The 25,501-nt window shown below is 35.1% G+C and overlaps 5 protein-coding genes and 1 pseudogene across 5 annotated transcripts; 4 read left to right on the plus strand and 2 right to left on the minus strand.

Moving 5' to 3' along the window:
- LOC104749699 overlaps positions 1-314 on the minus strand; it is a 2,822-nt pseudogene extending 2,508 nt beyond the window's left edge.
- Positions 565-2,403, plus strand: LOC104749700. Its single transcript, XM_010471381.2, has 3 exons — positions 565-655; positions 812-925; positions 1,902-2,403. Exons 2-3 carry the CDS (start codon positions 829-831, stop codon positions 2,120-2,122), a joined length of 318 nt encoding a protein of 105 aa, XP_010469683.1. The 5' UTR covers positions 565-655; positions 812-828; the 3' UTR covers positions 2,123-2,403.
- Positions 6,540-8,119, plus strand: LOC104749701 (phospholipase A1-Ialpha2, chloroplastic-like). The gene is made up of 2 exons (XM_010471382.2): positions 6,540-6,676; positions 6,759-8,119. Exons 1-2 carry the CDS (start codon positions 6,577-6,579, stop codon positions 8,117-8,119), a joined length of 1,461 nt encoding a protein of 486 aa, XP_010469684.1. The 5' UTR covers positions 6,540-6,576.
- On the plus strand, positions 9,990-11,199 carry LOC104749704 (ras-related protein RABA5d). Its single transcript, XM_010471385.2, has 2 exons — positions 9,990-10,413; positions 10,687-11,199. The coding sequence occupies exons 1-2, from the start codon at positions 10,077-10,079 to the stop codon at positions 11,010-11,012; spliced, it is 663 nt and encodes a 220-aa protein (XP_010469687.1). The 5' UTR covers positions 9,990-10,076; the 3' UTR covers positions 11,013-11,199.
- On the plus strand, positions 11,189-12,180 carry LOC104749703 (stress-response A/B barrel domain-containing protein UP3-like). Its single transcript, XM_010471384.2, has one exon. The coding sequence runs from the start codon at positions 11,273-11,275 to the stop codon at positions 12,086-12,088; it is 816 nt and encodes a 271-aa protein (XP_010469686.1). The 5' UTR covers positions 11,189-11,272; the 3' UTR covers positions 12,089-12,180.
- On the minus strand, positions 12,924-21,564 carry LOC104749705 (importin beta-like SAD2). The gene is made up of 22 exons (XM_010471386.1): positions 21,213-21,564; positions 20,784-20,919; positions 20,609-20,696; positions 20,142-20,291; positions 19,546-19,708; positions 18,901-19,085; positions 18,645-18,818; positions 17,864-18,009; positions 17,641-17,764; positions 17,379-17,559; positions 16,961-17,120; positions 16,787-16,828; positions 16,579-16,697; positions 16,277-16,475; positions 15,874-16,005; positions 15,617-15,720; positions 14,698-14,877; positions 14,416-14,555; positions 14,194-14,333; positions 13,946-14,112; positions 13,724-13,853; positions 12,924-13,615 (listed from the first exon to the last, which is right to left on the minus strand). Exons 1-22 carry the CDS (start codon positions 21,303-21,305, stop codon positions 13,440-13,442), a joined length of 3,129 nt encoding a protein of 1,042 aa, XP_010469688.1. The 5' UTR covers positions 21,306-21,564; the 3' UTR covers positions 12,924-13,439.

The raw sequence follows: 25,501 nt of genomic DNA on the forward strand, positions 1-25,501 counted from the left end.
TTCCATGCCAAATGTTCGAAAAAAAAAAAAAAAAAAAAAAACACAAACAAAAGAATTGTTACCTTGTCAAAGAAAAGAGCGTACCCTTGTAACGCATAAGGTGCGAGATCATATGCATTCCAGAAGAGGGATTGGCGAATATTCGTGATATGCAAGGCAAGAGCCTCCCCTGAGTTAACCATTGACTCACTAGGCCCCTTTGACATTGTTTGAAGCTCCTCTTCAACAGAAGGTGGCCAAACTAGAGATGAAGACTTAGTAGCCACAAGAGGCAAATACTGAAGAAATGACCTAAGATCTGCTATCTTCTCCATTACTCTTGCCTTATTATTACCCAGTTCGTTGACCATATTAGCTTGATGAAAAAGATACCCATTTTTATTTCTTTATAACAGAAACAGATAAGACACCAAAGTCAAACAAGAACACGTTTACTAAGTTAGTAACTACGTGTAGTCTGATAGAAACGACACGCAGTTTATTTTAACTTGAACCGAACAAATATACCGGTTTATTTCGGTTTGAAATTCGGTATCAGTGTATCTATCACTCTGGTTAATAATGGCTTCCTTGTGATTTTGATTGACAAGGGGAAACATCTAGACTTAGCCAATTGCGAGAAATACTACTCTGAAACCTCGAGCCCAAGAACAAGGTAACTCGCCAGATTCATTGTAAAGCTTTCCTTTTGTTGCTTACTTTGTGGTATTTAGGTTAGTTTGATGAAAACCCTTGATGCAGATTTGTGTCTTTTTTTTTTTGTCCACATCTCGCATCTTCGTTGATTCGTGGTTTTATGATTTTGGTATAGATTTATTTGGTACTACTATGGCTGGGGTTATGCAGAAGTTCCTTATTGCGTCCATGTTCATGTGGATTCTACCTATTGCGATACTATATGGATTCAACAATGATTTGCTTCCTGGTAAGTAAGATCTCCAATTTGATGAACTTACTGTTTGATTTTATACAATAGCCTTGATGCATTTTTAGAGTAGAACCAATATGTTCTCGAGGTGTAAGTCCACATGAAAAGCTTAATTTTTCAGGTTTGACTTGATGTTATGTGGAAATCTGTGTGTTTTTCTGATTGTATTTATCTTTTTTTTTTTTTTTTTTCCTTTTGAGTTCTGGTTAATCGTGTTTGGACTGAATTGTAATGCTATAAGAAGCCATTGTATTAGAAACTGTAATTAGAAGTTCCTGCTTGTTATGGCAATTACACGTTCCTGTATTTGTTAGGTTGACAAAGATTTCCTTAGATTTCTCATTTTTGTGTTTGGACTTTAGAGTATCATTGGGTGATTGCATTACACTTGTGAGTTTTCTGTGGATCTTTCTTTTGAGTAAATGACTGAGGATGTAGTTGCAAAAGGGTTATGGTGGTTTTCTAGAAATCATGTGGGATTATGTTGCTTATGAGTGATTGGATTGTGGCTTTGGTAGAAGGTCTTAACACTTGAAGCATTTCAAATTGAGTTTTAACATCCAGGGAACCACTATAGAGGGAGCAAATACTAGCAACTCTTCATTAGCTTTAGCTTCCGCAAAACACTCTTTTCTGGAGGAACTTGATTTTGAGAATAGCTGGTTGTTGAGATCTGATGCCAGATTAGAGAATCTACTAGAGGCTGTGTTATGGTTCTAAATTTAATTCTTGTAACATAGGCAGTTTATTAGTCTTTGACGCTTAGTTCTTGTAATGATGTTTGATCATCTGTGTTGGTGTGATGGCCTGGTAGTCAGTTATTGCACTTGAGCATAACGTCTCTCTCTCACAAAGATTGTAGTATTTTCCCAGATTTAGTTTTGCAATAGCAAATATAATATTAAACTAAAACCATAGGTGTTCCGAGAGATTTTTTCACCCCTTAAACTACTCTGTGTTAAATATGTGACAGGTTCAACAACATTGACTCCACATTCTCTTACACTACTTAGTGGATTTCTTGCGGTGGTATCAGTCAATGTAGTGATTGTTTTTTACATCTGTCTGGCCTTGAAAGAACCTACGGATAAACACAAGCCAGACGCTTCCTTTGTGGCAGAGGCCAAAGATAGTGTAAAGAAATTGACAGCAGGAGTCACAAGTACAGACCCTGCGCTTAAGAAAGAAGAGTGACCAAACCACATCCCCTTATTTTGGAACGAGGAACAGCGTCGAGATTGCATCAGATGGAGCAGAGCTCAGGTTCTTACAATGTATTTATTTTGTAACTGCAGAAATTTTCTTGGCTGCTATATCATTCTGTATTGTTACATCTGACGGTTTTCGGTGGTTGAGCAGAAACATACGCCATTTTGATGTTGAACAGAGTCAAGAGTTGATGTTTTAGGACAAAAGTTCACAAAATCATAACAGTTGTGACTTTAATCGTCTAATTTTAAGCAAGTTGATCTGTATTTTTTCCACACGTCTCTGCCACATACTCGCCGACATTCTTCGAGTCTAAGTTAGATCAAGAAAACAAATATTGAGTTACACATTCGGTAATGAATAGAAAAGTAACTTAGTTACTGGCTCCAAGCATTTAGGAATTTGTCTTCAGATTTTGTAAAGAGCCACAAGAGAGAGGCAGATTACGTATGCATATGCTTGTGCTTTAATAGCAACATCAGAAAGAGAAGGCATCTTAGTTGGAGCTCTTATGTTTGACATCACACGACCCCCTAAAGTGTCCGAGATCTTGTCATTTATATGAATTGAGAGCTTCATCTTCCAACTCAAGCACATAATCTTTTTCCAACTGGATCCTTGAGATGATAGGCCATTATACCGTTGCCCATCTTGGGTCTTGGCAAACTCTTCATCAGTTTGTCTGCTGAGCCTTAGAATAAAACAGTTGTGTCCATAACTGTCTAATTTTAAGCAAGTTGATATGTGTTGTCCACTTCTCTGACAGATGTTTGTTTCTTCGAGTTTAAGGTAGCTCAAGAAAACAAATTATGAATTATGAATTAGACATAATTTGATGAATAGAAAAGTAACTTAGTTTCGTTTCCGGTCCAAAGATAAAATGTGGACAGTAAAAGTATCAATTTTCATTTGAAACATGCGAATTTGAAAGAAAAACAAAATATATCATAATACATGGTACATCCAAATTTCTTTGGTTGTCTCAAAATTGACAATGTGAGCTGAAGAGTAGTGGATTTGACCAAACAATCGAGTAAAGGCTCTTCTCTTTAAGGTCGGGAAGTCATTTTCAGTACTTGTGCATCTTTTTTTCAAAAATTTTATAGACTTCTACGAAATTTCGTGGTTAGCCAAACCTCTATTATAAAGATGTCATGCGCCATGCAGATTTATTTTTATTTTTCCATCTCGACTTTTTATTGTAAAACCAAACCTAGAAATTGCAACGAAATCGGGAAAAAGTAAGACATAAGATATCAAAAATATCGTATAGATTACAATTATATTATTTCACTCTTTAAAAAAGTCCTAATGGTGTTTTGATGTTTTCAATCGAAATTTTTGTAATAATTGTTTCTGCGAAATGTTTTTTTTTTCTTTTCATTTTTCTCTTAATAAAATGTTATTTCTCTGTTTGGTGGATCCAATGTAGGTGTGACTGTTATGAGAGATTACTTAACGTGATGGTTCACAATCTATTTTTGACGGATACTTGATAACGAAAAGTAATCCTTAAGAAGATTACTGGTTATATAATAACGACAATATAGTAATAACTTATAAACTTTAGTTTTTGGATTTAATACTACAATTAACTTTTAACTATACAGAAGATTTTCTATGTTGATATTAAATGTTTACACTTGATAAAGTTTTCTATAACACTAAATCAAATATTATGTTATCTATTTACTAACAATTACTGTAGTTTGTTTCAAATAAAATCTAGTTATGTATACCCTAATGTGGATAATCAGCTTTATTATGAATATATAACGAACTCTATAAGCTAAAAAAAATGTATTTTAACTCGTACGTGGTAATGAAGCGGTAGTTGTCTTGGAACATAGCATCAATGTGCTCTATGCGAATACATATCCCATCAAAATTCAAAACAAATTTCACCATATGATTAGACCAGCCGGAACAGAAGCAATGACGGAATTAATGACCTTACTGAACACACGATGGATAAGCTATTTCGACCGATAAGTCGTCGGATCATGAACATTAAAAATAATTTGTTTTCTCGAGGCAAACATGATACATATTCAATCATTTAATCAGTCTAATAGCAAAACGAAAAAGGCCAAAAAAAAAAATGGAAAAAAATAAGAAGGTGGTGGAGTTTCACGGCACGAAGGAGGAATAGGGTCAAATAACGAACAACAACAACAACACAACTGCTAATTTCTTCCGTACTAACTTCATGATCAGTCCACTTTTCGCTGATATGTGTGTGTGTGTGCAGGGTCCAATAGACAGACAATAGTCAACATCTTTCGTCTCCGATCCGCGTATTTTCTTCTGTGCAAAAAGTATTATTTGCAGACAAAATAAATAGCCATGTAATAATATGCATACAGTAAACAATTAAACATACTAAAAAAAAAAAAAAAACTCATGGGTCTATAACGATCCCATAAAAACTGTAAAAATTCAAGCCACCATGTTACATTGTTTACGTGTGTATCCTTGCTTATACTTTCCAAAAGAAAATAATGATATACTAGAGAGTAATAGTTGTAATTATAACTTGTAATAAAGGACTTAAATGTACGTATGTGGTCTGGTCACTTAAAAAAAGGAAGAAGCGTACATGTATATATAAATGGTCTCTGTTATCCATAGTGGGTATACAATTATAACTTGTAATACAATATTAATTAAAACTTCAAAAATTCCAATAGATCCTCAATTAATTAGCGTGTTAATATTGAAGTTTTTAAAAGATTGTATTATTGAGGATCTATTGACTTTAGTATCTTTTAAAAATGCATTTACTGAGGATCTATTGGAATTTTTTGAAGTTTTAATTAATATTGTATTACAAGTTATAATACAATTTTATATGATGATCTTTTAAAAATACAATCTTTTAAAAATGCATTTTAAAATTGCATCTTATTGAAGATCTATGGAATTTTAAAAGAAAGAATACAATCTTTTAAAAATGCATTTATTGAGGATCTATTGGAATGTTAGATAATTAATTGAGGATCCACAGTAAATGAATTTTAGATACTAAAGTCAGAAAGAATACAATCTTTTAAACTTGTATTCTTTCTTTTGACTTTAGTTCTTGCTTAGATAAACTACTTATTGCTCTCCGGAAGTTTGACTTCAAAATTCTAATGTTTTTATTAACTATGTGGCAAAGAAATGAAAGCTCACTTTCTTATAAGGATCGATTGTACATCTTTTATAAGACTCACGTTTGACTCTAATACATAGAAATATATTCACACATATTGGAGCTTGGTTTTTGGTTAAACCAATATATACGTTCATCTTAAAACCGATCAAAAAAATTATTTAACATGAGAAATTATAGTTCACGTTTACATGAATTAGGTGATACCAATGCAAAAACTTTTTGTTTGATTCACAATATTATTGTTCAGTAAACGTGGCAAACAAAGCTTGAAAATAATAAAAATATATATATGTATAATATCTTTGTGTATAATAGTGTAGACAAACCTGAATATGTAATAATAATAAAATCTTTGAATAATTAATTATGTAATGAAACGGCCACATATATATATATATATGCTTGGATATATGCGCGTATACTTGGATACATACTTATATAATATACTATTTGACAATTTTTGACTACTCACATCACATGCGAGGAGTGTCAAAATAAAGGTACAAGGGTTTCTAGCTTGTTGGGTCAACACATTAGAGGTATGATACGTTGGAGTTTAGGAGTTATTTATTAATACACACGTATGTTTGTGCTATTATCATATTTTTTTTTTCTTAGATCATATCCCCTGACTTTTTGATCTAAGTTAAAAATCAAATCTCTTCTAAACATAAGTTTAACGTTTACTCGTGTAACTTAAGTTTATTATACACATGAAAACATTTTAATTTGTTCCTTAATTAGCTTCAGCAGCATGCAAAATGACGACTAATATATGTATAGGAAAGCTTCGGCGTTTATGGTTTACATCAGCAATTGGCTCTATTTCTTTTTTCAACCATACATCACTTCAATACGTTCATTAATATTGGTCAACTCGGCACTTGAATTGTAATAATAATATTCTCAAGAATATGAGGACGTTAAGTTTGTGTAGACGAGAATTTAATAATTATATTTTTGCAGTCCACACATGATATGGTACCGCGTACAAAAGACTGAAGTGAAGAGAACCAAAAATTGAAAAAGAGTAATTGATTAATGTTAAAACCGGCCACATAAATTATTCTTAACATGCATGACACTCTCACAAAACGATCGCAATTCGAGTATTTTAATTTAAATTTCTAATTTCTTAGTCAATACACGCCAAGACATGTGGAAAGTCTTTCTCCCATGTTCACTATAAATACATCACAAAATTTATTTCTCTTAAAAGTTCAACAAACCTCTCTAGCTCGCTCTCTCTCCTTTCTTTTGCTTACGCCATCTTGCAATCGATATGGCCTTGCTCCAAAACCCTAATATAAAACATGTTCCATTTCTAAGAAACAGAAATCCACAACAAACACTCTTTCTTCCTCACACTCTCTCACTCCCTAATTCTAAAAACAACTCCAAANTTTTTTTTTTTTTTTTTTTTTTTTTTTTTTTTTTTTTTTTTTTTTTTTTTTTTTTTTTTTTTTTTTTTTTTTAACTCCAAAAGACTTGTAATTGCCAATTCTTCTTCTCCTTCTCTGTTATCACCAGTGATTCAATCTTCTCCGGTTGCTTCTTCTTCCTCTCCTCCTCGTCTTCCTGTTTATCGCGTACTGCAGTCCCCGTGCTGCTCCAGTGGGGCAGCGACTGTACTGTTATCTCGGGTTTGGAGAGAGATACAAGGATGTAACAACTGGAAAGATCTCATCGAGCCTTTAAACCCTCTTCTCCAACAAGAGATCACTCGCTATGGCAACTTAGTTTCCACTTGTTACAAAGCCTTCGATCTAAACCCTAATTCCAAACGTTACTTGAACTGCAAGTATGGCAAACAAACCCTACTTAAAGAAACCGAAATCGACCAACCTGAGGACTACAGAGTCACCAAATACATCTACGCCACACCGGACATCAACATCAGTCCGATCCAGGACCAGACGAATCGACGAGCGCGTTGGGTAGGCTATGTTGCAGTTTCATCCGATGACTCGGTGAAACGTTTAGGGAGGAGAGACATTGTGGTTACGTTTCGTGGAACGGTAACTAACCCCGAATGGTTGGCAAATTTCATGAGCTCTTTATCTCCGGCTAGGTTCCATCCCCATAACCCGCGTCTCGACGTAAAGGTGGAATCCGGATTCTTGAGTTTATACACATCCGATGAGAGTGAGAGCAAATTTGGACTTGAGAGCTGCAGACAACAGCTTCTGTCCGAAATATCGAGATTGATAAATGAGTACAAAGGAGAAGAGATGAGTATCACACTCGCGGGACATAGCATGGGAAGCTCATTGGCTCAACTTCTTGCTTATGACATCGCGGAACTAGGTCTAAACCGGAGGATCGGCGAGGGAGATATACCGGTGACCGTGTTCTCTTTCGCAGGGCCTAGGGTTGGTAACTTGGAGTTCAAAAAACGTTGCGAGGAGCTAGGAGTTAAGGTTTTGAGGATCACTAACGTCAATGATCCGGTCACTAAACTTCCTGGTGTTTTCCTCAATGAGAATTTTAGGACTTTAGGTGGCTTTTATGAGCTTCCATGGAGCTGCTCATGTTATGCTCATGTTGGGGTGGAACTCACGCTAGATTTTTTCGATGTTCAAAACATTTCTTGCGTTCACGATCTCCAAACTTATATCGATCTTTTAAACCAACGGAGAATAATAAGCTCGAGATCAGCCGATTCCAAGGAAGATGAGGACGGTGACAATTTTGCCTTAGAGTTTTTGAAGAGAAATGGCGAGAAGATGATGCTCTTGAAGGAACAACCAATGATGCATTGGACAAATGCCGTGGATCTACTTAATTATGTATCTAACCATATGTTATACTGTAATATTTTTTAGGACTAGCTAGAATGAGATCCAAACTGGAATTTAGGTTTTTTAATTTAACATGTACAAATAGTGATAAGTGTATCTATAACATACGTCTATATCAGTGAAGGTTTTTAATTTGTTATGTTTGCTTATGTATATGACTTAATTGTACGTAGTGTGTTTATACATGATATTTTGATATATAAATCAATCATATATCTTTCCAAAGTCGCAAACGCGTAATGCATCTGTCTTTCATATCTGCGTTTACATTTTTCCAATGATTAAAATATTTTATATTTTTGGATAAAAAGATATGTGTAAGCTAGTAGTTTTTCATTTTTCCTTTTTTGATAAAGTGTAAGCTTTAGTAAACTTTAAACTAAACTTTTTTTGTTTTGTCAAAGCTTTAAACTAAACTAACAAGGCAAAATATCAAACAATGCATTAGCTTTTTAAATTGTTTTTTTTTTGGTTGAATGTGTGAACAATGCATACGTTGAATTATCTGTAATTTAGTTTACTTTATCGTCCCTTTATACTTGATTGTATGTTTCATGCAAATTAGAATTGACTAATTAGCACATTACTAAACATTCTCCCTAGTTGGATTCTTAAGTCGTCATTTATTTCACATTATCGTCCTTTTTACTTACTTCTATGTTTCATGCAAAATGGAATAATTGACTAAACATGCTTTGTAGTTGGAGTTTTAATTATCACCGAATTTATAGTATAATTAAGATGACTAGCTGTGGTCTCCTTTTGTTTTTCCCTAATTCACATCCCCGTAACTAGGTCAAACTTTGACTAAAATTAGAGAATGTTATGCCCATTAGTTTCATATATATGTGAGAACATAGAACTATAGAATATTTATTATTTTTATATATAGTGTTTTGTATGATAGATCAGTTGAAAATTCCGACAACAAGTAATTGTCTTTTAAGTGAATTATATGATTCAAAGGAATAATTTCGAAGAAAGTAGAAATTAAATGCGTAGAATACTTGCGATGTATCTTTTTTGATATACATCATCATATCATCGTCATATATATCATAAGAAATGATGTAACATTAGACTGTAGTACGACAACGACCTATACCATCGTCACCGATCACAAACCGCGCGCCATGATGAAAGTATAATAGAATATGCGATTCCTCCGTATATAACTAAACTCTTTGTAAAGCTCTTCTTAGTGTTTTAAAGTCACCTATATTTTAAAAATAATATTAAGTTAAAAAATAGTAATCGTAGTTTAAAGTTAATTATAGATTGAAAAAGGACAAACGTGGGTCCATATGATGATGAAACCATATATTATCCCTTAGTTTGAAAATTTGATCGAAAAGTGAATGTCCCCTAAAGCATATGGAAATAAAAACATTTGGACCCAAGGTTTCCTCTTTGTTTTTGTATGAACGTAATAAGATATGTAAGAATGTAGTAAAGCTCTCTTAAGAGTATTTTAAGACCATATACAAACTTTATATTAAATAAATCGTTTGTTTGATATTATATTTTACTTACATTACAAACTAAAATCAATTGTTTTTTGTTTGGTCAAAGACGTTTCAGGAGATGGGCTTCAGATCTCGATCAGTTTATACATTATTGATGATCAAAATCATATCCACAATCAGCAACAAGTCTCGATGGCAAACCACACTCTCTTAAGGTCTCAGTTACTTAAACGTTACTAATGGATTATGGGCTTTTGGCTAAACTACATATTTGGGCCATTCTCTCTTTCCAAAATCAATCACTAATCCGTTTTTTTTTGTTAATAAAAAGACGACAAGAGCTTATTAATTGCACCGAATTTGCGGCACATAATTCAAAAATATTAATTTAAAAAAAAAATAATTATGAAACCACTTCATGCGCAGTATGTCTTTCTCTCATCCTTTTCATATTTGCCAGCTCCATCTCTCTCTCTCTCTCTCTCTAGAAATCATCATCAAAGAACTAGCTAAGGATGTCTTCGGATGATGATGAAGGAGGAGAGGAGTATCTATTCAAGATTGTGATAATCGGAGACTCTGCCGTCGGGAAATCGAACCTTCTCTCTCGGTACGCTCGAAACGAGTTCAACGCTCATTCCAAAGCCACCATCGGCGTTGAGTTCCAGACGCAGAACATGGATATCGATGGCAAAGATGTCAAAGCTCAGATTTGGGATACTGCTGGTCAGGAACGCTTCCGTGCCGTTACTTCCGCTTATTACCGCGGCGCCGTTGGAGCCCTCGTCGTTTACGATATTAGCCGTCGCTCCACTTTTGAGAGCGTTGCCCGTTGGCTCGATGAACTCAAGAGTAAGACATTAATTTCTCTCCAAGTTGTTTTGTTTTAAACAGATGATTTGGTTAGATTGTGCGTAGCTGATTGATTAAGATTCTTATCATTGTATGGTTCTTCTTATATTGGTTACTTAGACCAAAGGTGAATTAAATATAGTAAAGATCGTTTGAGACCTTGCTTTTGCTTATTCATATGAATCTGTTCGATTGACTTTTGAATTCAGTTTTGGTAAAATTTTGTTGATTTGCGTTTTCATTTGTGTATGTGTTTTGTTTTGTTTGATACAGTACATTCGGATACAACGGTGGCTAGGATGTTGGTGGGAAACAAATGCGACCTAGAAAGCATAAGAGCAGTGAGCGTGGAAGAAGGCAAAGCTTTAGCGGAAACAGAAGGACTATTCTTCATGGAAACATCAGCTCTCGATTCAACCAACGTTAAAACAGCTTTCGAAATGGTCATCCGTGACATCTACACCAACGTTAGCAGGAAACAACTCAACTCCGACACTTATAAAACCGAACTAAGCATGAAGAACCGAGTCAGTCTCGTTAAAGACGATAGTAAAAGCTCAACACAAGGCTTTGGTTTCTCCTGCTGTTCATCCTCTTGAGTCTTCTTGAACCTGATGAATTTTTCGTTCTATATTATTATTTCCATTGATTCATTTTGAGTTTTGTCCTCTACAAAAGTTTCACAAGATTTTTCTTTTGATTCAAAATTGTAATGTTTCTTTATGTGTGGATCCGTATAGTAGTAAAACACTTAATACGACAATTAATTATTGTCTAATTTTGTAATTAGGCAAAACGTTTTAAGTGGCTCGAATGGTCAATTGAGTCACAACCACCAGCTTCACAAATCACAATCACAATGATATGCGCAAGGATCAGACCGCTAATATCCTCACCACTAGCTTTCACTATCTCCACAACCAAACACTCCTCTTCACCAACCAATCTCCGATTACTCCCTCGCCGCCGCTCTTTCTCCGCCGTAACCGCCATGTCTTCTTCTTCAACCACACAGAGTCAGATCATAGAACACATCGTTCTTTTCAAAGCTAAAGACGACGCTGACTCCAACAAAATCACTTCCATGATCAGCAACCTCAACGCTCTCGCCTCTCTCGATGAAGTTCTTTACATCTCCGCCGCTCCTCTCCACCGTCTTGGATCCTCCTCCGCCTTCGCTTTCACTCACGTCCTCCATAGCCGTTACGGATCTAAGGAAGATCTCAGCACCTACGCTGCGCATCCTGATCACGTCCGTGTTGTTAAGGAGTCTGTGTTACCGATCTGCGATGACCTCATGGCTGTTGATTGGATCGCGGATCGTATCCCCGGAACCCTAGCACCGGCTCCTGGTTCGGTTGGTAAACTCACTTTACTCAAATTGAAAGAGGATGTATCCGATGAGGCGAAATCGGAGATTACGGGAGTGGTTAAGGGGCTTGGTGAGAAGTTCCCAGGGATTGATCAGATCACTGTGGGTGAAAACTTTTCGCCGGCGAGAGCTAAAGGTTTCTCGATTGCTTCGATTGCGTATTTTAAGGATTTGAGTGAAATGGAAGCTGTGGATGCTCAGAAAGAGTTGGTGAACTTGGAAAAGGATAAGGTTCGTGATTATGTGGATTCCACCATTGTTGTTGAGTTCCTTGTTTCTTCACAGACTTGTTCTAGTCTGTAAGAAAGGTTTTTAGATTTGAATCCTTTGAAACAAGCACTTTTGGGTCACCATTGTCTCTGCAATTTGAGAATAAAAAGCATGTTTGATTAGAAGATTCTGAGTGTTAATTTTTTTTAAGCAAGCCTCCTTGAGCAATCTCTGGTGGTTAAGCTATCGTAGTAGGCTACACAATCTTTTCTTAGTTGCAAATGTCGATTACAAGCAAGAGCTTCATCAGGATTTGTTATAGCTTAGTGTTTTTTGACTGGTAGAGTGTGTTCTTTACGTCTTGGCTGGTTTGTCACAAGAATGCCTGCAATGAAAGTGGTGTAGTTCTTCTCTGTAACACAAATAAAAATGTAATGATTTCAAAAATGAAAGAACAAGGTCTGGGTAAGAGAAAGGTGGATAAGGATAGAGAGTTTAGTTTGGCTTTCTGATCTAGAAAACATCTACAGAGACGCCAAATGCCTGAGGAAACATAACGCGGATTAGAAAAACTTATATCAGTGGGCAAGTGGGAATGATTCTAAGAAGTGAGTGTAGTAGAGTGCCACATGAGAGAAGTCTTAATGTATAAAATCTACTAACAAATATAGCGAAGACCCTTAGAATTGCGTTTCTTAGTTTCATTCGCCGTTTCAGTTTTAATCAGAAATAATACGAAGAATCTTCTTACTAAGAAGCTGCAAATTTATGTTAATACGTCTCCAAGGCTCCGAGTCATCATATCTACCAGAGTAGAAAAAGGCAATGGGACCAAATTTTATTTACTCGATTTTCTGTTTTTCAAATATATTTCTTACTAAAATGGTAATAATAATTTTATGAATACTAAAGAAAGTGACTAGCAAAATGATGGATAATAATTATCACTTTATGAAAGAATGGTCGTACAACCTGATGACAGACCTTGCTGATCTCTCTGTGAGATCACAAAAATTCAATATAGCTTTTCCTAAAAAAAATCTAACACATCCCAAAGACGCAACACATAACATAAAGAGTACATGGCCAAAAAAAAAGAAAAGATAAAAGAGTACACAAAATCCGCCCACCCTCCCAAAAAAAACTCCTTTTCTTCATGAATACAACCAATCCAAAAGAAAGACACAACACCGCACTCATGGGAGGAGAAGAAGTTTCTACACACCATTCTTTAAACCACAAGAGACTCCATCCTCATCAACCGCAACCACACGGTTTAACAAGGTTCTAGAGATGATGCCTTCTGCTAAAATTCACAAAATCTGCTTCTTCATTTGTATAACCTGGAAGCAAGCCACTATTGCAAATAATGATGCACGACAATCTCTCACCAAAATGACACCACCTGTGTATCAGACACTGACTTTGAACCACAGCTTAAACATCACTGAGCAGCAACAGGAGTAGAAGCAGCTTGTGCTAACTTCTTTTGCTTCTCCTTCTCAATCTCCACTCTTCTCAGCTCCGCATGCTGTGCTACTCCGTTCGCAATCGCCTGGTAAGTGAAGTCCAGTGACTGGTTAAGGTTCTGAAATCTCTGCGCATCTGATGCCTGCATAACTGTATAATAGAAAAGGACGTGATTATAAGCAAGATGTACGCCAGAGAAAATGAAGCTCCATATAGTATTGGGTGGTCAAGACTGGTGAGGATTTTATATAGTTGTACCTCTGATTGCATCGACAAAGAATACAAAGGCATCAACGTCATCGATGGGCGACTGAAATTCGTCGTCATCACTAAAGTCATCATCAGAATCGTCGTCGTCGTCATCATCATCATAGCGGAAGACCTTTGCCTATGAAACAGACAAAAGAATTGGAAAACAGTCAATTCTAGCAAACAAAAGCATGCTCTAGTGAAGCAAGTCGATACAAACACTTGACAAACCTGTGCAGCTAACTTCTGCAGCTTCACGCTTTGTGCTTCATCTCCATCCTCTGCATCATCCATCCCCATCTCCCCACCAGACCCATCATCATCATCATCTTCGTCATCATCACTCAGGAGACCATTCATTTCTTCCTCATAATCCACTTCTGTCTCCTTTTCTGCTTCTGCGAGGAGGATTCGAAAGGGAATAAATGTAAACATTACCATGCCAAATGACGAGAAAATGGATCATGAGCAGGGCATACCAGCTAGCTGATTCTTATATGCAACTAGAAGATCAAGTGTTGCTCTGAAAACACGCTGCAGTGCTTCATCGGGTAATTGACCACCCGGGAGAGCAAGTAATGAAGTCAAACCCAAACAGCAAACTTTTTTAGCATGTTCCCTGATACGAACAATAGAATGTCCAACCATTACAATTATGAGCTAACATGAGCAAGATATGTCAAGACAAGGATCAACAGTACCTTTTGAAGTTTGCTGGCAGGCCACTTTTTCTCTTTTGCTGCAACATCTGGAACCAAAGATCAAAGACTTTGGAAATAAGTCCTGTGTTATGCAATACACCAAGCGTCAAACCTGGATTGTAGTAAAGCATATTTGCCACCTGCGAATAGAAATCAAGATTGTCAACCCATCATTGTATCATCACACAACAACAGAATCAGTTCAATACGAGCAACTTGATTCATATAGGGACATTGAAATTAATATACTACTGGTATGTAGAAATCGACCATAATTCTTACCACTTGTATAAGAAGAGATTTTAAATATGAAGTCTCAGCTCGTTGTAACCGATCAATAGTGAGTCGCAGATATGGTTCAATCCACTGATCCACCTGCCCTTTGCAATGCTGGAAAACAACTTCAATAAGCTTTGGAGCAGACTCAATATCACTGTCTTCTATGTTTCTGTCGGTCATAAGCTGTAGAAGTGGAAACGTGAGACATATATTAGCTATGAAAAGTAACAAATGCGCTAATGTTATGCAGACAGCCGAGAACTGCGCTTGTGCAGAGAAAGAGATGCTTATATATGTTTTGGCAGCAAGAAATGTACAATATGTTATTTCTCCTGTTTACACAATAAACAAGAGGCCAACAACTTTCTACAACGATAGGCATGGAAAATGCACTCAGAAATTCAGGTAAACAATGAAGGAAGATTCTATGCTTCATGATATGTGCGAGAATCCCAACAGTTCATTATAACAATGAACAGGCACATACATATAATTGGAGTCACTAGTACGATCAGAAGGTATACTCACAGTTGAAAGGACATTATATAGATTTTGCTGATAGTCGGGCTCCTTGCAAGTGAGAAAATGAGCCGTTCCCCTTGATATAAAGTTGTCTATCGGAACCAAAATATCTGAATTTTCAAAGAGTAACTTAAGTGAGTGTAACGAAAACAATGAATGNTTTTGGCAGCAAGAAATGTACAATATGTTATTTCTCCTGTTTACACAATAAACAAGAGGCCAACAACTTTCTACAACGATAGGCACGGAAAATGAACTCAGAAATTCTGGTAAACGATAAAGGAAGATTCTATGCTTCATGATATGTGCCGATGTGCGAGAATCCCAACAGTTCATTATAACAATGAACAAGCACATACATATAATTGGAGTCACTAGTACTATCAGAAGGTATACTCACAGTTGAAAGGACATTATATAGATTTTGCTGATAGTCGGGCTCCTTGCAAGTGAGAAAATGAGCCGTTCCCCTTGATATAAAGTTGTCTATCGGAACCAAAATATCTGAATTTTCAAAGAGTAACTTAAGTGAGTGTAACGAAAAAAATGAATGACATGGTACATGGAAGTGCTACAGTCATAGAGTCAACTGTAAAAATTAGAATGTAAAAAATTTGGGGGCTGTAGAAAAGAAAGCAGATGTGAGAGAAACTATACTTGGAAAGAAATCAATTGCCCAATCAACCAATGCTTCCACCATTAAAGGCCAGAGACTCCATATATCCAAGGAAATGGTAGGTGAATAAAAGGTCATGTATGATGCAATCTCCAAAACTTCTTCAAAAACCTCTGTTATAGCAAGTAGGATGAGAACATAAATACTTCAGTGTCAATTATTATATAGCTGGAAAAGAAAATGAATAATTTGAAATCATGATGCTACGAAACAACAAAACGCTGACAAAAAAAACCCTACTAAAAGAATGAACCCAAATGGTTAACAAATCAGTCGAAAAGTACATCATCTGAACACAACTATAACTTAATTATGTTCAGACTCCACAAACTATAGCCCAGGCTAAATAAGAAACTCAAGATGTATTTCTAGACATCCGTATACCTTGGCCATCAGTGGTCAACATTTTCTGCATTATTGGAAGTATAGTTGGTTCTATCTCAACAAACAACTGCGGAAGACTGCTAACAGATTCAAGGATTGTACTTATGGCACGCAAACAACCAACTGCAGCAAAAGCTCCCATGTCATCCGAGTCATCATTGGCTTCTGACGTGTTTAGACATCTCCAAAATGCAGCCGCCTGAATGAAAGGAAAGGAAGATTTACATATACATAGCCAAGTTTTCTAACCAGATTTTCTAGACATCAACAAAACTAGACTCATAGAGAACAAAATTTCTTACCAGATTTTGACATAATCCAAAAGCAAAAGGAGCCATCTCTTCGCCAAACTTATCTACAATGGTCTCCAAAGTAAAAACAAGGTCCTCATTCTCTACCTCATTCATGAGTTTGAAGAATTCTGATGGAAGCAGGATCACAAAAAATTTGAATCATTAGTTTACTTCAACAATACTGACCATCAAGTATTCCTATAGAAGGGTAACCCACCATCAAGTAACTGAGGAAGGATTGGACGAATCTCATTTAAATCTGCATTTTGACCAGAAATTTTAAATTAGCCACCACACAAACCCAGTACACAATCAAGAAGCCAACATGCACAGATAAACAAGTGAAAACACATTCATACAACACAAAAATGGGTAGGAAAAAATCACATACCCTTACACGCCTCAACAAATGAACGTAATGCAAAAACTGAATCAACACGAACAGGGAGGTCAGGATCGCGCAGTCCAGAAACAACACTGTGCAATGCTTTACGAAAGTTGTTCTGATCTGAGAAATTGATATGTGCATATTGTCCAGCTACCCATGCGGCCTACATTCAAAAAAAAACCCGTCAAACAGATCAAAGGGGATCTCAAAGAGTATGACATATAATACTGGGCAACAACAGGAAGTCTATACTAAACTATAGATAGCATTGCAGCAGTAGACTAAGCAATGATGCTTAGATTTCTCGGATAAATTGAAGTACAACAGACGTCGTGGAAAGGCAAAACAAAACAATCATTCTGGTAAGCTTGTAACAATGGATTATTGAGTTATCCACAACACAGTTTAAAGCCAAATATACCTTTGCTCTAAGATGTCCAACAGGACTACTGAACTCGGGAAAAATATGTTGCACCAACATACGCTCTAGTTCAGATTTGTAGGGATCAATTTGCTTCAATTTGTCACAAAGAGCTCCAACAGCAAGCATCGCACCATCTTTTTGGCGATACGGCTTACGTTCAGCAGGAGCTTCGTCATAACTACACACAGTGTACAAACAAGTTGTCAATAAAACACAAGTGATAGACCAAGTGCCAGGCAGAAGAGCTCAAATGTAATACCTCCTGAAGATCCCAACGACAAACTGAACAAATTTCGGAAGGTTCGCTTTCCCACGCTTTCGAACCAACTCATTTACAAAATCCATGGACGCTGTTCGCGGACTGTACAAGTCTTCAATGATATCTGGATAAGCCCATTAAAAATGATGTATTTAATAACATTTTTAATGATGTGTTTAAGAATTAAGACTGTTTAAGAAAGTGAGTATTATGTAGCACTTACTGTAACCTTTCCTCACATATTCATGTGGGTCTTCCTCCCAAAGCTTTTGATCATTATCATTAAAGCACATTAGCGGGAAAACAATCTCAAAAAGCAGAACATCCAGCCGAGGCAGCAGCATTTTGTACATGCTTTTCTTCGAAATGCTGCAGATACAATGAATTAGTTTCAACAATATCTTTTCTTTGACGAGAAATACCACATATGCCAAATCTGCAAATATCCAGTTCAGAATGTTATCTTGCATGCTCAAGATATATTAGCTTGTCATTAGAACTCGCATCATGAAATTCAAACCATTTCAGAAAGTATATGCAGCGAGTTAATCAGTCATGTAAGAGAACAAAGCTCCCAAGATTAGAAGACATTCGAAACTCATCTAGAATTCCTTTTTTGAAGAAGAGCAGGAAAACACAAATAGTGAATCCTACCTGGCTAAGGTTCTCATTATATCCTCAAACATTACTGAGACATAAACTAAGGAACTAAAAACCACAATTTTCCCCAGTGGGGCATATTCTTACATCACAGCAGTAGTTTATGCTACAGGGGAGATGGTAAAAAAGATATCTAAACACATGATCAATGCAATAGAGTAAAATTACAAAAGCATATAAACCTCTTGGAGTGTTGTAGTTAATTTCAATAACTTATAATTCAGAGACCAAAAAATTATATAGTGCCAGGCAAATGAGGATATTATAAGTTCGCCAAGTGGGGATACTGAATGTGTGCCTGTACGTAAGTGAAACTAATGTCGACAAGGGATTGTAACACAAACCTGTTGCTTAAGTACTGCAGGAGAAGATTGGTAACTCTGTCAGGAAGATAGCCTCCAATGCGAATTGTATTCAAGAAATTTAGGTGCCCTTCCAAAATTCTGCCTGCATAATTGTTCTGAAACGATTGGGCGAAAGGTTTGTTTTCTGGACTTTGTAGACTTGGATCTCCAAACCTATCAATGAGTGTTCACAAAAAAATCAATAAACCTTCCAAGGGTACTTTCTTGTTTAAAAAAAATAACATCAGATACATACCGACTATAGAGCCTGTTCAATATGTGCACTGTCCACTTCTTGACCTTCCACCAGCCCCAAGATTTTCTAAGTTCTGGATCCAAAGGTTGGCCTTCAACTGGAACAGGACGCTCCGAAACACTCAAGAACAGAACCATCCAGGCATTAAATACGTTTAGATCAAATAATTGCCTTGGTAGCTCCAACTGCCCACAGAGAACAGTAAGAAATGATCATCTGGTGATTCTTTTTGAATACTAACATAGTTAAAATCACGAAAACCATAAAATGTCATGAAGAAAAAAAAGAACAGGGAGGTGTTCAGGGATACGCTCCCCAACACATAAGCCAGTCTTTTATTTATATATTGAAGTCTTTCTAAACCAAAGAATAGAACAAATATGGCAATTGCCAATATGATAAGATATTAAACAATACCACTAATAATCTCAAATATAAGAAAATGGAGACAGAGGGATCACAAGTGAAGTTGGAACCACCTCTCTCAGAGCCCTTGTCCCAAGCCTTTCACTTTAATACAACAAATAATACACAAAACAGTTCGACTGGTTTGAATTGTGTACTAAGGATATGCATATTAGGTTAAGAAAGATAAAAGGTGAAATTCTGCAAAGGCACATGTAACTGATCTCTCTAGCAACTTACATATATGGATGACCAAAATATTTTGCATATCAACTTCATAAGTTCTGCTATCTCCAGAGAGGGGTTTGGTATCTGGATAAGCCCATTAAAAATAGTCAAAAGTTGAGGAAACGTCTCCTCCACGATGCGGGCAACAGGTGTCCTGTCCTCATCTGACTTGAACCTAGAAAACAAAATCATGAAACATCATCAACGCGAAGGACTACTTATATGTAAACAATGAGATTGTCATCCAGAATAGCTGCTTCTTTACATGTAAAGAGCAACATGCATTTCTAGCTGGAAGTCGTAAAAAAGAATTGACAGGACATCATGAATTGACAGAGCCATGAACACCATTGTTTTCTAATAACACGTTTTAAACACTCTCATAGCTTCTACCTAACACTTCTTTCCCTTCTCTCAATTTTTTTTCAAACCAACTAAATTTATTAGTCACCCACTCAGTGTGATACATGCAATAGTCGAAATTGTGCTATTGCCACGGCAGACAATCATGAAGATGTCTCAAGAAAGTATATCAAAAATTTAACTAACAAACCTTATAAATCATATAAAGTGGCATAGAAATACGGAATGGAAAGTGATAAACTTACTCATATTTTCTAGAGAGTATCCGCAACACAAATAAAGCCCCATAAATTTGTTGATTTTGCAAGTTGAACTTCACCCAATCCAGAAGACGTGGCCATTGTTCTGGGTAGTCAGCATAAATGATTGTCTTGAGGCTCTCTCCAAGTTGTGATCTGGATACGAAAATTAGGGAAAGAAACAAATTATGGTTGTTGTTGAGACTTATAGAAGATACGGTCGGGACCAAGGTAATGAGAAAAAAGGCAAACTTCAGAAAAATCATCCTTTATCTGCCGTTTTTAATATCTAGCAACTAAGGATAATGCAGAGGCACATTCAAAAGATGCATATACAAAAGTGAGGACTATAACCTATCAGACAAGATGATTAGCAATTTGAAGGCATGATTAACCGTACATGTTACACATATTTCATAAAATCGCTAAAAATCAGACCACGTCAGAGTTCAAACGCTATCAGGGAAATTTACCTGAGTAAGGTTGGAACTTGGGTGACATAGACGAGAATATTGTCTCTCACCAATTCTTTGTCACTTTGCAATATCTTTTGTTGCTCTCCTGAGCCATCAAAAATAAGCAAAAATAATCTAAAATCTCCCAGAAGTTAAAGCCGGGGACAAGATAATCACAAGTGCAAATTATTACCAGAATCCTCAGGTGACCAGTTCTTAGCAATGAAATTTTTGAACTGAATACTAGCAATTTGACGCACTGCCATGTCACAATTTCCATCCACGGCTATCTGCAACAACCTCACCAAATGCTGAGGCGTGTTCTGCAACTGCAACACAGAGAATAACGAGAAACCGTAAATCCCAACTACAACAACATCTGGATTAAATCAAATCAAAGATTTGTCAAAAAAATAATGGGATCCTTTGAAATATCTTGGGTAATACACTTATCCGCCTATAAGAAATACCTAAACATGAACTCACAGCTCCAAAACTTCAAGATTAAAATAACAAAATAATCTCGTACATCTCAGGGACGAATCAAACACGCGAAGAATATTANAAAAAAAAAAAAAAAAAAAAAAAAGCCCGGAGAGAATTCAAGTGAAAACTGAGAAACCTGATTGAGCTGCTGCTCGGAAGCTTTGCGTTCATCGGGAACAGGACTGAGAACGGCGGCCTGAAGGATCAAAGCGAGGCTAGGCAGATCCATCCTGCGTGGAGTTTGAAAACCAGGACACTAGACACAGAGTGATGACGACGATCAGAGGCAGTGGCGGATTCGATTGAAAATATCCAGAGTTCAAAATCCCTTGGATACAGCTGAATTTGAGTAAAGGGGGGAGGAGATTCTCAGAAGAGCATGATAGGGTTTTAGAGCGACAAGAATGGCGGAGAAGAAGGGAGAAGAAGGGAGAAGAAGATTTTTGATAGTTGGGCGAGTGTGGGGAGAGAGAGAGAGAGAGAGAGAGAGAGAGCTGGACTGGACGATATAGGAGTATTTAAATCCCTAGGGTTGTTTAACTAACCAACCAATTTCGATTTTTGGTCCTATTTTTCCGGTTTATGTCGTACCGGGTCTTCTCTTACTTGAGTGACGACGTGTTTACTACTTTATAGGAAGAAAGATGAAAGAATAAATAAAAAAGTTTTCAGGTGAGTTTGCCAGACTATAAAATAAAAATTTGTAAATGTATGTGTCTGAAAAATGTTATTTTTATTTATCCCTTTTATTTATCTGATGAATTTAGTTAAAATACCAACTAATACAATTACAACTGTTCTTTCTTTTCCTTTAATGATATTTTATTATTATACTATTTGTTCCAGTCGAAGTGTCCTATGTCCAGAGAAGAAACGTGAAAATCATTGAAAGTGTGGTTGGTGTATTTGATGAAAATTTTAAAATTGTTTAATTCGATAATATTTATGTCCAGTTGATTAAAAAAAAGAAAGATAATATTTATGTCCAAGTAGATATATGGATGTAATCATGTAAACGATGATGAGTTTCAATGTTACATGATTCAACAATTGTGTGACCATGGTCCATAGTCCATATATTCCTCTATTAGTAAAACACATTTAGCTAGTACGTAACAACTTAGTTTCAATAAATATGTTTACGTTATATATATTATTCCTATTTTAATAATTTTGCTTTTATGGTAACAATTTTAAAGTATTTCCAAAAATATCGAGTAATTTTTCTTTGATAATTAATTTCGTAATTATAGTTTCCATAAGTATAAGATTTTTGACCAACAGTTTTTGTTTACCATGTGTTGTTTATTTTTTTATTTTTAATTATATAAGTAATTAGACCTGTTTGATAACATGGATATATGATATAACTTTTTTAAAAAATCTTTACTTTGTACTCTCCAATTAATCCCTACTGTATATTATTTCGGAAGTACATAACTTTTTTTGTATACTATATAATAGATAAATAGATGATTTTTTGGTTATAAGCGTATGACATTCATAATTTAAGTATATCATAATCACAATATAGAGGTTAGTTTAATTTTGGATATAGGGATAGTATGAATATGTAAGAAAATGCAATTACAATTCAACCATTGTGGATACAGTACCCTTAAGCAGCATATATGACGCAATGCAAAAGTTACTGGGACGTGCTATAGTTTATCAGTAGTGTCACTTTTCATCAGTAATTGAAACCATATAGTAAAGTCTATCGCCTATTGTTTAATTAGCTAAGTGAGATTTCTCCAACCACTCGTATATATTCAGTTTATGAACCCAATTATGAAACCCCATTCATTTCGGGAAGAAAATTAAAGAAGACAATTGAGTTTTTTTCTTTTGAATAAATTGTAAAATTTATTCCAAAAAAAACTTTGTTATATGAAGTGCAGCAAAAAAATAGTACATAACTCCATATATATTCATCTATTAGTAAAACACAAAAGAAACTAGCAAATACATTGTTACCCTACTATAATAATTGGGAAGTACTAATATGAAACTAACCTTAAAATGTGTAAAAAATTACATTCACTTGCCATTAGAAAAGTTTAATTAATTAATTAATCTTTATTAATTATTAATAAACAAAAAATTGTAAAAGATCAAATTAAATTAGATCTACAAAATTAAATAGAATCTACAAAATTAAATAAAATCTATTTGAATCTAAACTAATTCGTACTTGAAAAAAATATTATTAAAAATCTAATTTAATAAAATCTACAACTACAAATTTTATCAACATTTTTTACCAGAACATGTTAAAATTTTTATCAAAAATCTAATCAAAAAAATCTATATTAATTCTGTTTAACAGCTTAGATTTTAAAAATTAATAAATAACATAATAATAAAATAAATTATTACAATTTTTTATTAAAAAAAAATTCAGCATGCGGATAACCGCAGATTAGTACCTAGTATACTTTTATAAAAGAGGACGTATAGTATATTTGGGACAAAATCAAATCATATCAACCATAAAATAAAAAAATCCATCATAATGTAAACTATAGAAACCACGTAAAAATTGGATTCCACAATCATGGTGTAATTTGTTGGGTGCCTAGAGAACTACAACCAAGAAACGATGTGTGGATACTGTGACAATAAAGTGATCATCCGAGAAGTCTAAATGATATGAAAAACTTTGGACTTTGGAGGTAGGTTACACAACAAAACTTATGAAGGCAAGTATTTTACTCTTACTAGCTATCTCGTTCAATATTTGCCTATATATAGAATGTATAAGAGCATTTACAAGGGAGAAGTCTACCCCATATTTCAAAAGAAAAACAAAATAATATTTTATTATGTAACTAATAGGAAGTTGACAGCTGTAGAATCAAATTGAGGAGCGTTTATACTCCAAAGATTTTGAGAATGGTTCTCTTTGCTTATTTCTCCTTTTTATATTTTTTATTAATTTTTAATAAAATAACTCTGGATGAGCAACGACTGCTAATGATAGTCTCACATCTTTACGCGGATCATTTAGAGCACTAGCTAGCGAGCATTGGATGTCACTCCCTAAGAATTCAACCAGATTATGGATACACCCTTACACATCAATATATGACCCAATGCAAAAGTTACTGGGACGTACTATATATAGACTATAGTTGTCAGTAGTGAGTAGTGACACTTTTTGTCAGGAATTGAAAGTATATACTAAAGTCGATCACCTATTGTTCTATAGTTAAGTAAGATTTATCCAACCACTCGTATATTCAGTTTATGTATCCAATTATGAAACCCCATTCATTTCACGAATAATATTAAATAAGACAACTGAACTTTTTTTTGAAAAGAACTTTATTATATCAAGTGTAGCGTTTGTTAAATGTAATCAACATACATTTCAGTTGTTAAAAACTAATGTCTTATTAGCTAGGAGGATATCGTGAGGCAAGCCATGCCACCATGCAGCCGTGAAATTTCCAGTTCTCCTATTTTTGGATTGAAAGTATCCGGTTACGAACTTGCTAATCTAATCGTGGGACCAGTTGATCCGAGGGGATACGTGTGTCTCCATGGCGTCTGTTGTTTCTTTCCACCCACATAGAGTGGATGGTGAGTTAAAAAAATGTACCTGAGTAGGAAGAGTCGTTTATGTCCCAAAGATGTATCCATGAGGAGCTTGACAATGGGGCTCAGACATGCTTTTAACATCAACCCATATTTTGACTAAACTTTTCTCTCATTTGAAAATGTCTATTTGATATGATAGACTATGCTATCTATTTATCCATGCCTATAAGACTATAACATACAACATAATAAATAAGCTATACTCACAAATATATATATATATATATATAAATTATCCAGTTGCATAATATTTGTTCTAATTATTAATGTCATAAAATTTTCTAAAAGTTCTCCTCATTCGTTCTCTCACTTGTATATTATCTTCATAATTCACTATACTATTACGTTTCAGTTTAACGCATTTACCATCCCACTGTGGGATTCCCACAATCGAGACTTTGTGAGACATTGAGCAATATAATGATAACCCAAAAATTGTAACCACCTCATCCCAAAATATTGTAGTAGGCGGCTCCTTCAAATCCAATATCCTTTCGTAAATACATCATAACATTTAACTTAACTGATGTTTGGTTTTAGTGGGTAATCTGCTTATCCGTAAATGAAATAGTCAAATTATTTTTGACATCGAAATGTTCAATTATTTTTTTGACATCTTTTTTTGTTTTTTTTTTCTGATCAAAGACATATTTTTCTATCATGGAAATATTAACCTTATTTTAGTCAAATTATCCATACTTTGTTTTTTTGTCACTTTTAAATTCTTCCTTTTTATATAGCGGAATAGAAATAAATTTATATTTATATAAAATAATTGGTATTTAGTTATTTATATTTTTTTTTGTTTTTTTGACATCGAAA

Source organism: Camelina sativa, chromosome 16, assembly GCF_000633955.1.
Source record: "Camelina sativa cultivar DH55 chromosome 16, Cs, whole genome shotgun sequence".
NCBI classification, from domain to species: domain Eukaryota; kingdom Viridiplantae; phylum Streptophyta; class Magnoliopsida; order Brassicales; family Brassicaceae; genus Camelina; species Camelina sativa.

Coding starts and splice junctions, on each gene's coding strand:
- LOC104749704 (XM_010471385.2), top strand. CDS start 10,077: ATGTCTTCGGATGATGATGAAGGAGGAGAGGAGTATCTATTCAAGATT. Junction 10,414..10,686: donor TTGGCTCGATGAACTCAAGA/GTAAGACATTAA, acceptor TGTTTGATACAG/TACATTCGGATACAACGGTG.
- LOC104749703 (XM_010471384.2), top strand. CDS start 11,273: ATGATATGCGCAAGGATCAGACCGCTAATATCCTCACCACTAGCTTTC.
- LOC104749700 (XM_010471381.2), top strand. CDS start 829: ATGGCTGGGGTTATGCAGAAGTTCCTTATTGCGTCCATGTTCATGTGG. Junction 926..1,901: donor CAACAATGATTTGCTTCCTG/GTAAGTAAGATC, acceptor AATATGTGACAG/GTTCAACAACATTGACTCCA.
- LOC104749705 (XM_010471386.1), bottom strand. CDS start 21,305: ATGGATCTGCCTAGCCTCGCTTTGATCCTTCAGGCCGCCGTTCTCAGT. Junction 17,765..17,863: donor ATATGTGAGGAAAGGTTACA/GTAAGTGCTACA, acceptor GGGCTTATCCAG/ATATCATTGAAGACTTGTAC. Junction 14,878..15,616: donor TATATAATGTCCTTTCAACT/GTGAGTATACCT, acceptor CCACTTCTACAG/CTTATGACCGACAGAAACAT.
- LOC104749701 (XM_010471382.2), top strand. CDS start 6,577: ATGGCCTTGCTCCAAAACCCTAATATAAAACATGTTCCATTTCTAAGA. Junction 6,677..6,758: donor TCACACTCTCTCACTCCCTA/ATTCTAAAAACA, acceptor TTTTTTTTTTTT/TTTTTTTTTTTAACTCCAAA.